General features: G+C 46.5%; 1 protein-coding gene across 2 annotated transcripts in view; it reads left to right on the top strand.

The window, feature by feature from the left end:
- The window catches only part of LOC126528911 (uncharacterized), a 45749-nt gene that overhangs the window by 15209 nt on the left and 13348 nt on the right, over nt 1-17192 (top strand). For both annotated transcript variants that reach the window (XM_055069811.2, XM_055069810.2), the window contains exons 4-6: nt 5744-5898; nt 10025-10051; nt 16707-16780. In XM_055069811.2, the coding sequence (XP_054925786.1) occupies nt 5744-5898; nt 10025-10051; nt 16707-16780 (256 nt within the window). The remainder of the gene's footprint in view (nt 1-5743; nt 5899-10024; nt 10052-16706; nt 16781-17192) is intronic.

The raw sequence follows: 17192 nt of genomic DNA, 5'->3' as shown, positions 1-17192 counted from the left end.
GGATGTTCTTAGTGAACCGAGCGGTCACCACGGAACGTCCGATACAAGAAGCCAGCGTAGCAGGCTTCTAGAACAACCCTACGCGAGTAGAGCTTGGGCAGCGAGCACACGCTGCCATCCCGTCATTACTTTCCTCTTCTTTCAGGCGGCACTGGGTGCTCCGTGATGGGCGAGGGTCTCCATCAATGGACGGTAGCTGTTAGGAGGAACGCGCCAAATTGAAGAAATGACGCTCGGCAAATGCGTCTTAAAGACGGAGGAAAGGCGAAGCTTCTGAGGTGAATGGTGCGGCGACGGTGTTTCCACGAACGTTGTCGGCGGCGAAACACTGACCGTACCGTTGCACGGCGTGTAGGCTGCGCGCACGAGCAATGCACTCGAAGTGCTGGACGGGCCACGACGCGTGCGTTGCGGTTGGACGTGGCGCAGCTGTGTCCGGGGGCAAAAACTATCCGGCGCAGCTGGCAGAGGGGTGCATTGTGAGTGAGCTAAGGACTGGCCGGGCAGAGTGGTGCTAGGGCTTGTAGGAGTGTCTGGCCATTCGGTGACGATGATTGACAGGAGATGCAGCGTAGCTGGCATGCTGAACATGCGGCTTATTCGATGTCCACGGTCGAGACGATCGTGGCTCGTGTCTGCGGTGGCGCCCACTGGAACGGTTGGAGGCAGCAGAGTCGGTCAGGTGCAGACCCTACGGCTGGCTCAGCGGACGGCGTGGACAGATCAGGAATAGGGTTGGTTGGCCGCGATGTTGTTTGAGACGATGTTCTTTGAGACGGTCTGGGAGCCGGAATCCGGTCGGCGATGTCACCACCTTCACGTGCCATCCTTGGTGGCAAGAAAGGCGATGAATTGGCCGGCATCACTGTCGTGCCGATAGCCGTGATGAGAACATGGGTCACATACTTACCCAAAGGAACTGTTGAAGGAATTTCGTTGGTTGCTAGGCGGAGGTTCCGTCCTCCATTCGAACAGCACATACTGATGATGATTGCTGCACATCGTATGTGTCATAAGAGGCGTTGTACAGCGAATTATACCATTTACTTATAATATTTTGTCTTGTTCGTCTGTAGCGTCAGAGAAAATGTTGATATTCAAAGTAACCTGTGAGTACACAAGTAGTCAACCCGAAAATTTCTCGCCAGGAGCCTTCAAGAGTAGCCAATTTGGCACAAAGTGGCCAATCCTGGAAACGATGGTCCATTGGCGGAGGCTTTCTTTATTCACCCTTTTCGAGGAGCAGTTTGTTCTAGAGAAATGCGATGGCGCTTTTTGCGGCACGCCACAGGTTGCCTTAGCGACAGCGCACAAATACGAAACCATTACCGCGGTGTGATCAGATGTCGGAAGTGCAACTTAGTTTTCGCTAACACACTGTGCTGCAATCGTGCCGCATTGGATCATGTGGATTGAAGACGTGTGCAGTAGTTGGCTGCAAAAATAGTGACTGGCATATTAAGGAATGCGATGAGTCTGTGTAGCCAAGTTCGCGGACCATTGCTGCAGCTGTCCGTACGTGTTACCGGCACTTCGAGATGTACGGCTTTCTTCGAGGATACAAAAATTTGCTCATCCTCCAGTGTTGTATCACTAAAATTCAAAGAAAATTCTTCTGCCTCGGAACGTTGGCAAGAGTGAATACTTAAACAATGACGAAGTGAGTAGCGCCGCTTCATGTCACAGTACGTTTTGCACACAGTATCTACACACATATATCCCAACTGGAACGGAATCTTACGCCCACTCTATCGCCAACGTGTCAAAAGTGAATGGGCGCACACTTGAATATATGTGCACCATATAAGCACAATGCATCGATGGCGCACGAATGGTCGAAGCTGAATGTTTTGTGATGGTCCACAGGAGTAAGCGAGTTACTAGCGATAATACAACTTAGGGACAAGTATTACAATGCACAAACCGGCTACGCTTTAAGCGTTCCACGCAGCAAGAACAAATATATCGGAAATGAGCACACCCGCGAGCGATTAGGCAGAAATAATCTGATAGTGACCGCACCAAGAAAATTTCCTGAGTCAGAAATGTGACAATCCGCCGCTTCAAAATATTTGACAAATAAAGAACGAAGAGCAAAACACGCTAATCCTGATTCAAATAAAAAAAAAATTAAATTATGGGGTTTAACGTGCCAAAACCACTTTCTGATTATGAGGCACGCCGTAGTGGAGGACTCCGGAAATTTCGACCACCTGGGGTTCTTTAACGTGCACCTAAATCTAAGCACACGGGTGTTTTCGCATTTCGCCCCCATCGAAATGCGGCCGCCGCGGCCAGGATTCGATCCCGCGACCTCGTGCTCAGCAGCCCAACACCATAGCCACTGAGCAACCACGGCGGGTCTGATTCAAATCAGGAGCACAAAGTTTGCATAGCTTGGAATACATATCTAGCCTCGCTTTAATAACAAGCACCATATACGCTGCCCCCGCCGTTTGGACAGCTTATTGAGCTTCCAACGCACCTTTGCATGTTTAAAAGGTTGAAAGTTTTAAAGTTTATTTAATATAATGAACGTATACAATGGCAAAGTACATACTTTTGGGTTCCAACAAATTTCTGTGAAGCTGTGGCCAAAACTTCGTGTCGTACACCCAAACACCGCCTGTGATATCTCCTGAAACAAAGGTTTGCTAAGCCACACCGGTGTTATACAAACCCCCTGTAAGCATGGAGGCAACGGAGGCAGTTGAGGCAAGCAATGGACGCTTCACCACTTGACTAAAGAAGGCAGCGCCCACGGGACCGCCGCGAAAGGGTCAATAGAGTCTGGATGGAAGTCCCTCGCTCGGGCGAAGAAGAGAGTGAACGCACTCCTCCACGCTTTATGCCGCTCTTTACGTTTGCGGCAGGTTCTCGGTACACGCAAGACAGTTCAGCGGATTCACTACGGGCCACTGGCGTAACAGAGGGAAATGCACTGACGCGCACGCACTCACACTGACACATCGCCGGCGTCTTCATTCCTGAGGACAAGGAGAAGGAACGAGTGCACGCGCGAAGCTTAACCGTCCCACTCACTCAAGGGTGACAGGACTGGCGAGCCTACGCATACATCAGGCTGCCACGTGGGGGTAGGAAGCCAGTACGCACGCAAAAACGCTAACATCTTTTCGCCGTTGCGGCCTCCTAGGCGTTTCTTTAACGCTTGCGGTTTCCACGGTGCACTTAAAGAGTCTGAGCTTTCGCCGTTGCTTCGGTGGTGCGACATAGAATTTTTCGCCACACAGGCCCATCGTAACAACGCCAATCGAGAATGCAAGGCTGTGTTGCACAATATAAAGCATAGATACATTTTTATATACGTCTCATTTGCACGTTTACTTATAAAAATAAAAGCCCCTTTCTTGAAGAAAGAAGGTTCAATGCGAAGCTCTGCCCCAATACAAACTGAATCAAAGTCAAAATCCAAAGCCAACGACCTCACAATGAACCTAAGAGGCTTGGGTAGACCTTCGAGCATCGAGGGTACACGTAAACGTTCGCAGTGCTGAATGTAGGTAGCTTGCCACACACCAAGGTGTCCTTGCACGTGCCACGCACTAGAACGCCAGCTGGATCGCCGAGACCCAGATGACACCTGCGAATCACGTTAAACGCCTTGCCACGCTTATCATCGGAGTGAACACCTCACAGCGATTGTCGAACCAGAGTCGATCGCAAATGTCGAACGCCGCCCCGAACTCGTGGTCCAGGAAATCACACTTGAACCTTTTTGGGTCCCTCCTTCGTGCTGGTGGTGGTTCTGGTGTCGCGCTTGGCACCGTCTCATCAGGAGTTTCCGCGTCGAGTCGCTGGCGTTCGGCTGCGTTCACCCGGTCTCGAAATACGGGATCAGCAAACGACGACGTCTGGCTTCCGCCTCGTTAATGCGCACGCTAGGATCCCATGCTTGAAGGGTACGCAAGGCTTCTGCATGCAGTTATCCATAAACGGGATCGGCCTCATGGGCACCGAACGGGGTCGCGCTTACTCTCGCGCACGGCAACCTCTTCTGTTATGCGCTGCACCCTTGGCCTACGCGTGCTGACCGCGGGGAATGCATTACGCGCTCGCGGACACGATCGCGGTCGCGCTTACTCTCGCGCCCGCCAGCCTCTTCTACCGTGCGCTGCAGCCGTGGCCCACCCGTGGTGACGGCTGGTAATGCATTACGCGCTCGCGGGCACGATCGCGGTTGCGCTTACGGTCGCGCACGGCAGCCTCTTTTATCGTGTGCTGCACCCGTGGCCTACCCATAGCGGTAACCGCTGGCAATGCATTACGCACTCGCGGGCACGATCGAGGTCGCGCTTACTCTCGCGCCCGGCAGCCTCTTCTACCGTGCGCTGCAGCCGTGGCCTAACCGTGGTGGTGACCACTGGGAATGCATTACGCGCTCGCGGGCACGATCGCGGTTGCGCTTACGGTCGCGCACGGCAGCCTCTTTTATCGTGTGCTGCACCCGTGGCCTACCCATGGCGGTAACCGCTGGCAATGCATTACGCGCTCGCGGGCACGATCGAGGTCGCGCTTACTCTCGCGCCCGGCAGCCTCTTCTACCGTGCGCTGCAGCCGTGGCCTAACCGTGGTGGTGACCACTGGGAATGCATTACGCGCTCGCGGGCACGATCGCGGTTGCGCTTACGGTCGCGCACGGCAGCCTCTTTTATCGTGTGCTGCACCCGTGGCCTACCCATGGCGGTAACCGCTGGCAATGCATTACGCGCTCGCGGGCACGATCGAGGTCGCGCTTACTCTCGCGCCCGCCAGCCTCTTCTACCGTGCGCTGCAGCCGTGGCCTAACCGTGGTGGTGACCACTGGGAATGCATTACGCGCTCGCGGGCACGATCGCGGTTGCGCTTACGGTCGCGCACGGCAGCCTCTTTTATCGTGTGCTGCCCCCGTGGCCTACCCATGGCGGTAACCGCTGGCAATGCATTACGCGCTCGCGGGCACGATCGAGGTCGCGCTTACTCTCGCGCCCGGCAGCCTCTTCTACCGTGCGCTGCAGCCGTGGCCTAACCGTGGTGGTGACCACTGGGAATGCATTACGCGCTCGCGGGCACGATCGCGGTTGCGCTTACGGTCGCGCACGGCAGCCTCTTTTATCGTGTGCTGCACCCGTGGCCTACCCATGGCGGTAACCGCTGGCAATGCATTACGCGCTCGCGGGCACGATCGCGGTCGCGCTTACTCTCGCGCCCGGCAGCCTCTTCTACCGTGCGCTGCAGCCGTGGCCTAACCGTGGTGGTGACCACTGGGAATGCATTACGCGCTCGCGGGCACGATCGCGGTTGCGCTTACGGTCACGCACGGCAGCCTCTTTTATCGTGTGCTGCACCCGTGGCCTGCCCATGGTGACGGCCGAGAATGCATTGTGCGACGCGCGTAATGCAATGCAGATATATACACTTCGTCTGGGTAGTCTGGCATTTTCCTATTGCTTGAGAGCATGACATTGTTCCCATTGTTCTTATCGGCATAACTGCGAATGTAACCTGTAGTGTTCTACACAGATATGTAAGTTGGCTTTTCTGCACTGCCTTTTCGGCTTTCACGGACGAATCAGTGAGACATGGAAAGCTTCACTTTATTATATAGCCCTAAAAAATTATGTGAAGGTTGAATTGAGAGATTCTAAGTTTTCATGTAAAGTTGAAGGGGAAAGGAAATTTTATTTCTGCGCTTAGAACTGCTTCATAAATAGTGATAGTCGTACTATTGTTTTTATTATTGCAGGTTCTTCAAAGCAAGAGAAGACTTGTGCGAGTCTCAGCATCAAGACACCTATGGCTTGCAAACGATTGCTTCTGTATGGACTCGGATCACGTTGCAGATTTTGTGCCCCGAAATGTTGTCCGCACAATGACGTGCAAGATGTTCGGGCGTTTTGGGTAAGCATTGGCTAGTAATCCTTAAATTGTGACCCAATCTTCCCGAAGGAAGCTTGAAAAGCAAATTTAAGCTGCCTAAAATGTCATTATTAGCAATTACTCTGCAGTACTTTGCTACATGGAGTTGAAAACAATTGCTAACCGTGAGAGAATGGAACAAGAATAGCACTAGTTAATGCAGTAGAACATTAATGCATTAGCGCAGTCTCTTGTAGCATGTATGACGCTGCCAATAAAATTTAGAACAAAATCAAGCGAGATGACAAATTTTGAGCTCCTTTCATGGAAATGATGGGATCTTAAGAAATGTAAAATATAATATATTAAATATATTCAAAGATTCGATATTTAGACAGCTTACAAATAAAATGTATTCAACGACATCCCACAGAATAAAACTTCAGTACGGTAATAGCAGGCAAATCGCTTTCCCTCGTAGCAGGAATTAAAAAGGCTGGCACTGGGCATAGCGGCCAGTGCTAAATAGTGATTAGTGAAAAGTGAAATAGTGAAATAGTGAAATAGTGAAATAGTGAAATCGACAACGAAAGAAAAGACGCTTTCAATGTGGAACGTTGCAGATGTTTTATTGGGACTGCGACGTTCATGTCTCACTTCTGCGGAACTTCGTTCAAATGCGGTAGAAAGGTCAGCAGCTCGATAGAAGACTTAGCTGATGCAGCAGAACGATTTAGAAGCTGAGTCGAATGCCTGGCGCGAAAGTGAAACCTAGACCACAGGATGAATTGCAGAACATCTTAGTTCAACACTTTGATGAAAAAGAAGAAAACAAAAATAAAAGAAGTATAATGGCTTCCAAGAGTAAATTGCTAAGGGTAAGAATTAAGAAGAACGAGCCAGAATGATTGCAAAGAAAGAACTTGCAATCATTTTCCGAACACGCAACCAATGTCAGGTCACTAGTTTTTTGGCAGGACTTTACCCGTACATTGAATAATTTCAAGATAGCTTTCACAAGAACCAATGCTTCCTAGCTAACTTCCATTTCTTGGGTGTATACATGTCAAATACCAAAATGCTGTCATTGAACAACTGATGCACAAATTTACGTGAAACTTATGGCACTTCTTAAAGACATCCTAGTTTATGCCGGCTGCAAAAGCAAAATCTTTGTTTACTACATCAAAATTTTTACAGACACTGCCAAATTTCAGTAAAGATGGACTGCTTGCTGGGCCACTTGGTTCATGTTGACGCTTGATAAAACCAGCGAAATATTGAGACGCCAGCACGACCGCGTTGTCGTGTCTCTTCTTTCTGTCATGTTTGCGTCTCAATTTTTCGCTGGTTTTTTCAAGAGAAAGAGAAGAATATAGGAAGGCAGGGATGTTAACCAGTGAAGGATCTGGTTAACTACCCTACGCTGGGGAAAGGGGGAAGGGGAAGAGAGAGAAGGGAGAGAGAATGTGTGGAGACGTATACGGACAGTACTTGAGTTAAAGCCGGTCGCTCAAACAAGACGTTCTGAGAAAGCACAAAAGTGCCTTCACTGCCTTCTGAGCCGATGATCGATGTGGACGGTGCGGTTTTCTCAAGTGTCGGTAAAGAAGTCACAGGCTTCTCCAGCCCATGCAGCACAGCCAAGCATAAGCTGCAGGAGTGGCTCCATAAGAGATCATCGTAAAGTTCTCCCGCCGAGGCGAAGCGCGACCCCGGGCCTTATTTTCTGCGGCGTGTACATGACGGTCTTCGCAGCGAAGGTGTGCCTAATTTTAGGCTACATACATGTGATGTTCTTCCTGAAGAAACTGTTGTGCCTGATTTTTGGCAACATCCACTTCAGCGTGTTCGCGGCGAAGCTGACGGGCCACATTTTCGGCAGCAGGTTCTTGAAGGTCTTCGCGGAGAAGCTCTCGTTCCGTACATTCGACTGCACGCTCCAGGGTGACTTCGCGGCGAAGTCTGCGTCGTGCTCACTTGTACCAACTGAATTGTACACCCGGCTTCGGTGGCGAGCTGCCGCTTGGGTTGCTCTCTCCACATTGGTCTGCTGAGCCCGACGTTGCCAGGTTGCAGCTACGCATGTAGCTCGACGATTCGCTTCTTCAACAGTGGTTCGTACCTTGCGAGGTGGCACCACAACGTGCACTGAAGACTGAACAAAGGTGTCGAGACTACGCGACGCACATGTCTGCCCTTGATACGTGGCACGATAAGTTTTGCAATGCAAAGTTTGCGCGTGTTGACGCTACGCTGTGCTCATCTCCCCTCACGTGACAAGTGACGCGATAGAAAATGGCGTGCTACAATATGTAATATTCTAAAGCTGCGATGTATGCTATGCACGTATCAATGCTAGAAGGCACACATATCACAGCGCGTTACTCCTCGCTCGCAAGGACCGCTGTATAGGGCATGCTTCCGCAGCAGTTAGCAAGCGCTGGCCGGGTGCAGTGTCAGAGTTGCTGACTCCCACGCAAAGGGCCCGGGTTTGACCCCGGCGGGAACTGGGTATTCTCTTTTCTTCTCATTCTTGGCGACAGTGGCGACGGGCACTGTCGGTGGCTCCGGCTGTCAGCATCGCCTACAGAAGCGGCTATTGTATCGAGCTCATAATTCTTTATGCTGTAACAAAAAACTGAAGCAAAATGTTTATGTATCGGTAATACTGTACCGAAAATAGGTATGCCAATTCTGAAAGCCTCAGTTGTTCATAAAGTGACCAACAAATGTGTACGTGATATATGTTTACAGCTTAGAGGACATATTTACAATGCGCTCAGTAGTTTCGTTAAAACTTATATTTGCGAAGTATAGTGTATAATTGTATATATCATAGCGGTGAGTAAGCACACGTTGCTATAACCCTCGCGGGAGTCCAAGATTCGGTTGAATTATCCTAAAGGTGAAATTAACCGGCAGCTAATTAAACTTATTGAATATTTTTATTACTTGAAGCACTCTGTAATGCCTTTTTTTCTTGCTCTTGAAGCGCGATTGAACCAGCATGAGACCGAGAATGCCGACATGTTTATAAACTGATTCATCGTGTGAAACCAAGCTGTTTCAGATTGCTTCAGGGTTGGAAGGGGCACGGGGAACAAAAGGAGAAAAATAGGCTTATCTGAATCACCTTCGCACCTATGGAAGCAGGAGATTCACGAGCTGAATTTCTTGTGTCTTTAGGCTTATTGTAACTGCTGTCTGCCTGGAACTAAGGGGCTGGTGCGGGACGGGGTGCGGACAAAAAGAACCAAATTGACATGCTTTTGAAAAAGTTCGAACTAAACGAGGTGCCTTCCAAAGCAATGTATGGCTTCTCTCAACTATTTAGTGCATTCGAATCAAGCCAAGAATCAAATTAACCGAGGTCAAAATGACTGGAGTTGACTGTACGTGAATTTCTTTCAATTTGTACAGCTCATGGCACAATAATATGGTTTCGTATTGCCAAGTTACCGGCTTGCAAGCTTCAAGAATTTGTGCAAGAATACTGAAGGCATAAAACAATCAAATCCATACAGTTGATAACTTTTAAACTTGCTTTTTAGGCGGAATAAAAATTATATGCTGAGTGGTGGATGCCTGGCAATCGTATTTCTACTTTCCCATTTGTTTCTTAATGATGGACAATGCCATTGTGCTGGTCTAGAAGGTGCATATTACGCTCCGTTATCGCGTGAGAGCCCGCTACGGCATGCATTACTGCTTAGGTTGCTGCCTTATCTGACACTATTCAACAACCAGTCGGTAACTCCATAGGATCTCGTCTGTGTCAGTCGCTTTAGCAGGCTTCTTAGTTCAGCAGAGAATTAAGCTTATATTTGCCGGTGTTCTTATGTATAAATTACAACGGTCTTGCAAATACAACGGTCTTGCAACGGTCTTGCAAATACCGAGTTAAAAATACATTTTCACGCAAGTGCCATTTTCATGGAGATGACCCTAAATTGACGGTCACTTCAAAAGTCTCTTTAATGCAAGGCTCAGAATTTCCTAAAATTAGTAGCCCATAATAATGATTTACCATATCAATATTGTATTTCTTCTTACTAGGTTGACCGCACAGTCGGTAAAATTCTGCATGCTCACGCTGGCGCCTTGATAAAGTTCAATAAAAATATGAATTCTCCAACAAGGCTAATCTCAGTGTGTTTTATTTCAGGAAATTCAACAACGCATTGATGAAATTGTGAGTCAAGTAAAATTTTTTCTCTGGCCTGTCATGTTGCTCAAATGATTCTAGAGCTTTGAATCATGCTGCCCGCAAGAAAACGCACCGTAGATTAAATGGCCACACAGCAGTGCTATAAAAAAAAATTTGAGTCTTTGAGTAATGTAATTACTCGAAGTAATTGAGTAATTGAGAAATTATTGCGTCAAGGGCTTTTTCTATAGAAAAAGTTATAACAAAACGACTTTTTTCTGGGTTCCACGCTTCAATAACCTGGCGTAAATTCAGAAAGTATTTTCTGTTTTAAAATTGGGTTCATAACAGATTTCTTAATAAAAAAGCTGATGATATAAAATGTCCAGCGCTATCTACGCTGTGAAAAAAAGAAGAAAGAGAGAAGGAAGGAAGAGAGCCAGGGAGGTTAACTAGAGTTTGTCCATTTGGCTACTCTATGAAAGAAAACAAACACTGCTTAACTTCCGCTCCAGCAAGAAAGCGTTCGGAAAATGACAAATAATCAGTAAGGAGGCTGCTGCGTCATGAACAGAAAGAAAGATAAGAATCGCTTACGATGAGATGAGGTCACAAACATAGCTTAGGGTGTTATTTGTAAAATGCAAAGGGGCAAAAGATCTATTCGCCACATTGCGGCTCACGCGAGTTACTCCTCCACAAGCGGAACCACCACGGTTGTTATTTGGTGCCACCATAACTTTTTTTTCATTTAGCTGCACTTTACGTAACTTTAACGTGCTCTTCTTCCGGAAAGATTATTGCTCAATCTTGCAATACGTTACACTTCAGAGCTTGCGTCAGTCCTTTGAAGCTGTTTGTATTCGTCATTTTTGGTTAACCCTTTAACTGGTAAAATTCAAAATACTTGGTCTAGAATATTTTATTGGTTTATATCCTATTCATATTGAACAAATACTTACCAATGAAAACGTTTCTCGAAAAAAAAGCTGAGTCAGATAGAGTAGGTCAACAGTATTGTTAAGCCATCAGTTAAAGGTAACACTGTGGCGTAAAATTGTGGTTTGGTGTTTGCTTATGTAAGGTAGAGTGCACCGCTTTTTGTAGTGTTTCTAGCAATCAGAAATAGGTGAAATGTATTCTGTACTTGTCAGACACAGAAACACATTCCATTGTGAAGATGATAAACTAGAAGCGCCTCTGTGCCATGAAACCCTGCAGGCCTCCTTGCTAAATAGGGTCTAAAGACAAACTAAAGGATTACATTCGTGCCGAAGCTAGGCAGCCTGCCAAAAACATTTGGGTGCATTTTGTTGAGTATTTTGATGTCTTTTTCGTAGATAAAACATAGCTACGTTATATGTTCTAGATTTGGTAATAGGTCCTTTGTCGCGCACCATGCGTTTTCGTCGGTGACGACACTCAAGCGGAAACTTTAGCTCTTCGGTGTCGTCGAAGAAGAGTGACTTTGCTCAGCCTACACAAGTGAACATTACGCGTAGGAGTGAATTCGGCAAGAATGTCAGCGAAGTCGCATTATTGCAGGCTGCAGACTGCTTTCTCGTTTTAGGATCCACTTTTTGATTAGTTACATTATCGCCACATGAATGAAACTATTAGTGGCTCGAAAAAAAGTTGAATTTTTTGTTGCGCCTCAATGGCCTTTTGATATGGCGCAGAATAGCGCTTTGTCGTTAGCTCGGGAAGACATCATAATTACTAGGCGTTCACAAATCGGCGTGTTTATTGAAATTAGTTCAACAGTTTCCAAATGCATTTTTTTATTTCTCAATAACTATTGTTTGAAAGATGCAATTCGATGTCTGTCTGGCGCCAAATAATATTTGCCCGGCAGCTATAATGTCCGTGGAAAGACACACATGTGCCGCACTGCACGGGAAGCCTACCTGTACCCGTAGCTGGAAGTTGAACAATTATGTTTAGTCCAGACAAGCACGACCTACAGTAATTGTGAATAACCAATAATCAGTTATTGAGGGTCTTCTCTATGCGATCAAAAACTGACTCGTCATCCCGACCCTGGGAAAGTGGGTGGCCAGCGAAGCTGTTTGAAAACCACTCAAATACCTTCGATGGAGATATGAAATCTTTTATTTTTCTGCCTGGTCTCAGCACGATACCGTTCTTGACCATTACGATTTTGCACTCCTCAACGCTCATCGTATTCACTCTGCTCTTCGGGAGCCTTGGTTTCCGCATAGGGGTCTCGCAATGCACTGAATGAGTTGCTAGGCAAGCCACCCCTTTATATATAAAGTTCGCTGACGTGAGTGGCTGGTTCGTATGCTGCTGTTGCCTCTTTCCCACCGGAGAAGCTTATGCACCGTAATCTTTACCGAGAAACACACGGCGAAAAAATGAACCGGTTCGTATTGTTCACAGGCGCCTTATCATCTATCATGTGGTTTTTATGCTTGTTTTGTGCATTTCATTATTGAAATGAATACTGATATGTTTGTTGTACGCCTGATTCCAAAGGAGATATGCACGTTTTTGTTAAGTTTCCTTTTATTTTGTTGACGGACGCAAAAAATTCCGACCAACTTGAGCCTAACAGCTTCGCTGTAGTAAGAGCTCGGTTAAAGAAAGGAAAACATTTTCGTAGTGTCGAGAGTATTACCACAGCTTGCGCTTAGAAGAGAACGACGAAGCCGACATGATTTTTCCCCCACAACATCGGCTTCTCCTCACAATCGACATTTTTGTGAATACCACCAATGCGCAGGCACCTAAATTAACGTTACTATAAAAGCCCAGGCTAACCTGTCAATTTGTGTTGCTTTTGTGCATGTTTTTGTTGGGCTAACGATATTTTTTAGCCGCCACTTAAGGGATTCGACCCCCGGTTAAGTTACGGATCTATTTAGCAATAGTTGAGAATTTTTTTCATAAGCTTTTATTTACACCATAAATCAAATATCGCGAGTCACCATATTTCTAGTTATTGGCATCCATTGAGTCTCTCCCCGCTTCGCACTGTGCCAGTGTGTCTTCACTCGTCACTTTTTTTTCTTTGCATGTTTCCTTTGCCCCTGTGATGCCCTAGGAACACTTCAGTTTAAGGGTTAGTCTTTGGAATGTGCGATCGCGAAAGCTTTAGACACCTACATTGTAGTGATGCGATCATCGTCAGCCGATACCATCGTACGTAGTAGCCTATGTCTTCACAGCTACCCTCAGTTTGTGTGCTTCCCCCCCCCCCCTCCTTTAGCTCTATCAAAATAAACCATTCCGCTTCTTATGGCACCAAGCTCCATCTGTGTTCTAATTAAACGCGCTTTTTCCTTGAGTCCACTGCTAAACACTCCATACCGTTTATCCTTTTAATTTGGAAAAGGTTATAAAGCGTGTCAAAAACAGCGCCATTCCTTGTTCTTGAGTTAGATTTGGAAGCGGTGAAATCACTTGGATTCTCTAAGTATCTAATTGCACGGTCTGAGCATATAATTCAGAAGAACAAATGTTTACCTTCTCCATCATTCACTTTCTATGGAACCGGAAATTGAGAAATAGAAACTGAGCAGGTAGTGAACTTGTTTCTGCTTAGGTAAAATACGAACACTGGCACAACCTGAAACTGAAAAAGAATACAATATACACGCCTTGAAGTACCAGGCACTGCTGTCCCCAACTGCCAGGCGCAGGCTTTCGTGAAAGTGTGAATTGCGGCGCCAATGTGTGTTGTAGCACATTTCAGTGAGTAATAGCTGCGCTAGTCTTGCGATTACTGTTAAGCATACTACTTCGCACTTTATGAGCAATAACATCAAAATTTCGGAATCTGTCTCAAGTAATGTCCGCCTCGTCCGGTACTCCACATCAGGTGGTTGACTTGCGCTATGTGCTTCACGCGATCTGAAAAGCAGTGTGTGCGCGCGCAATAAAGTCAGGACATTTGAAAAATCCTCTAGACTCTTGTTCGCTAAAATTAGTTCCTCCTACAGCTGCAAACTCCAACGTAGGCGCCCCCATATTTATGCTCCGCGTTGCCAGTGCTAAAAGACGCGACACAAGACTATGGCGCAACATAGCGTCGTGTCGACTTCGTCGAGTGTCCTGTCTCATAGCGACGGTATTGGATCTTGTCAAACGGCAACGCAATGCCTGAATGGCGACGGGCATATTGTTTTATTCAGAGTAAAAAGAGCAACAAAAAGCGCAGTAGAGGCATTCATCTCACAGAACTCGAAAAAAACTTACACATTCTAGAAATATTCAAAGAAATAAACTAAACTTAATGTGAATACTGATAACAGGGTCTGATTTGCCAGGCTGCACTGAGGAAAAAATGTGGACCATCATCGGTACACCTACCAGCACCACCAACTGATCGAGGACATCTTATATGCGCCGCAGATATTGTCGTGCTTCTCTGCCAATGTATTGCTTCTTGTGTCCTCCAAAATATAAGTACAGACGCCACCACTACCAGAGTCTACTTTGCACACTAAACACCGCACAAATTTTGAATAGTGAACGTTTCAGATAGGCCCTGGGATAGTGCTTGCCGCTTCCTGCAGATAATTTACTGGGAGATAGGATGGTGGCATTGAGGAAAACTTTGTCTTCCGTCTTACGGTTAAAGAGAGAGAGAGATACCGAGAAACAAAGACGCAAAAGTAGGGAGGTTAACAAAGGACGTTCCCGGTTGGCTACCATACATTTGGCGAGGTTGAAAGGGGAAGAATAGCTAAGAACGCGAAAGAACAAAGTTACAAAGTGTAAGGTATTCACAGAGTCAGTCCTAGAGGGATGTCTACTGTCACTAGCGCTCTTACAGTCGAGAGCCTTCAAGAAGTGCAGAAGTGCTCTGGTGGCCTTTCACATGCACGAATCCATAGGCCATGGTCCCAGGATCCTTTCTTCCGAGAGCACCCTCTTACCTAATAGGCTGAGTTTAGTTTGTAGAGTACGTCGTTGAGCGTCAAAGGACGGGTAGTGACACAAAAGGGTGTCTATAGTCGCATCCCACCCATACGAATTGCACGTCGCACTATTGGTCATTTCTATTAAGAATGAATTGGCATCGGTAAATGCGACGTCCAACCACACGCGACACAGTAAAGTTGCTTCGAGATAGGAGAGTCCAGGTGGCAGGCGAAGTCGCAAATTGGGGTTGAGAGAGGGCAAGCGTCTGTTGGTGAAACCCGGTCAATTCCAACGAAGGGTGACGTGATGAGCAAGTGAATGAATTTGCCCTGCAGCATCCGTTCTTGAGAGAGGTATAGGCACCCGCCGGTATTTTTGATACGCCGAGGAAGGAGCTCCATCTGTGCTGTCCTTGCGGACAATTCCGCAGTGGCTCGGCAACCATTGAAACCATTGTAATCATTGTGTAGCTTGTTGGGCAGCGACAGAGGTCAAACCGATAAAAAGAGGACGGACCGGCAATTCGAACGGAGTTTTTAGCTTTCAACTTTGATAGTAGTAAAATACGCCAAAATTTAGTAGATTCCAGCGCTGGTAGTTAATTCTATACCACTGTTTCTTTCTAGGCCTCACTAATTGCGTGCGCGACTCGCTTCTCTCTGCGCCGGTAACTTCGCGTATAGCCTCAACTGAGTACACAATAGTTACATAATCGATTTCACTAATGTGATCATGAGACTACTATTTTGGTCGGTTCTTAGCAGCGTCCGGAGGTAAGTGGAGGCGACTGCTAAACAGCTGTAAACGCGACCGATAAAAGGTGCTTGGCCATTTAGAGCTAGTTTTCTTTTTCTTTTTTTTTGCTCGAACGCTTCCGCTCTTGACAAACTCCATATCTCATTTGCACTTGTGCGTGCGACGGTGACGTAGCTTTGGTGCATAAATCCCGCGGTTTCACGGTTCGCGGTTATCATAGGCGACTGTAATGTCATAGTGAGAAACATTTCCCTAGAACATTGTTTTATGCAAGTTGCCTTAGCGTTTTGTCTAACTTAACACTTCTGATTTTGCATAAAAGCCTTTGGTGATGCTACGCTACGTCTTGCGCATGAAAACGCGCGCATGCATGCGTTTCCTCGGGTGCGAAAGATGCACCCGAGGAATCTTCACTAGAGGGTTACAGTAGTAGGCGTGTATATTTGGTTGAATGCAAATACTCTGTTGGTGTAAATATTAAAAAAATTAAGAACGCTACGTCCTACGTAGCCTGTACTTTTAATTTTGCTGTTGCTGATGCTCATAGCATGGGATATTTTTAATGGTGGTGTTTCTTTCTTCACGCATTATCAGGGTGTGTGGCGTAACGTCACCATGTGACGAGGTTGTTGTAAACCCAGTCGCTGCCAAAAGAATTCACCTTTGCATCGCGGCACTCGCCACTGGGGTGGAAATATTATAACAAACGTAATGCGAAAAGAAAAGTTGTCATCCACAAGATCGATGCACGGGGCTACACAGGAAACCTACACCGGTCTTTCAAAAAATAATATCTTTTTTTTTTTCTCAGAAACATGAGCGTGCTTGCCGTGTATCTTAATGCTGCAGTCTGGTAGACGACAATTTTTCCTTTTATGAACGTTTCTGCGTTTAACCAGTTTGACAAGCCAGTCTAGAATATATGCAAGCGAGTAGGAGAACCATGTTATTACAAATGGCACTTTGCATCTTTTTGTAGGTGGAATGTCCCTGCAGTGCACGAATATGCAGTATTTTCATTGCGAGTAAGAAAGTGTTGTTTTATTTATTCCAGTTCGGCACAAATTATGTTCGAGCTTGACGTCGAAGAAGGCGTCACAGTATTTCGCCTAAGGAGATACAGAGCTGGTGCTGTATACTTTTACTAAATTTTTGGTGGTTCGAAACGCTAAATGCGCTTCTGCTCTGATAAGTATCAGCCAGTGAGATGAGATCTTGCGTTAAACTGTAGTAAACGCACAGTAATATATAGAATTAAAAATATGCACGACTATGCAAGAATGCTAAACTGTGACCGTACTTTTAATGCTGAGGGAGATATATTGTGTTTTTGTGCATCCATAATGGTAAACGTTGAAAAAAAGGCGAATGCACATTGCATTGTTACTGTGAGGTTGACTTCAACAGGCGTCCACATTTTCTTTTACTTCATTATTGTACTATCCCACTGCCAAGAGGAAGCGCGATTTTTTTTATTACTGTGAGTGGGATGAAGAGTAAAAGACACCCTGTGGCACATCTCAAGTGACCCAAGTTCATG

This window comes from Dermacentor andersoni, chromosome 8 (genome assembly GCF_023375885.2).
Source record: "Dermacentor andersoni chromosome 8, qqDerAnde1_hic_scaffold, whole genome shotgun sequence".
Lineage (NCBI taxonomy): Eukaryota > Metazoa > Arthropoda > Arachnida > Ixodida > Ixodidae > Dermacentor > Dermacentor andersoni.
The sequence above is the reverse complement of the archived record's forward strand: the minus strand, read 5'-3'. Positions and strand labels throughout refer to the sequence as shown.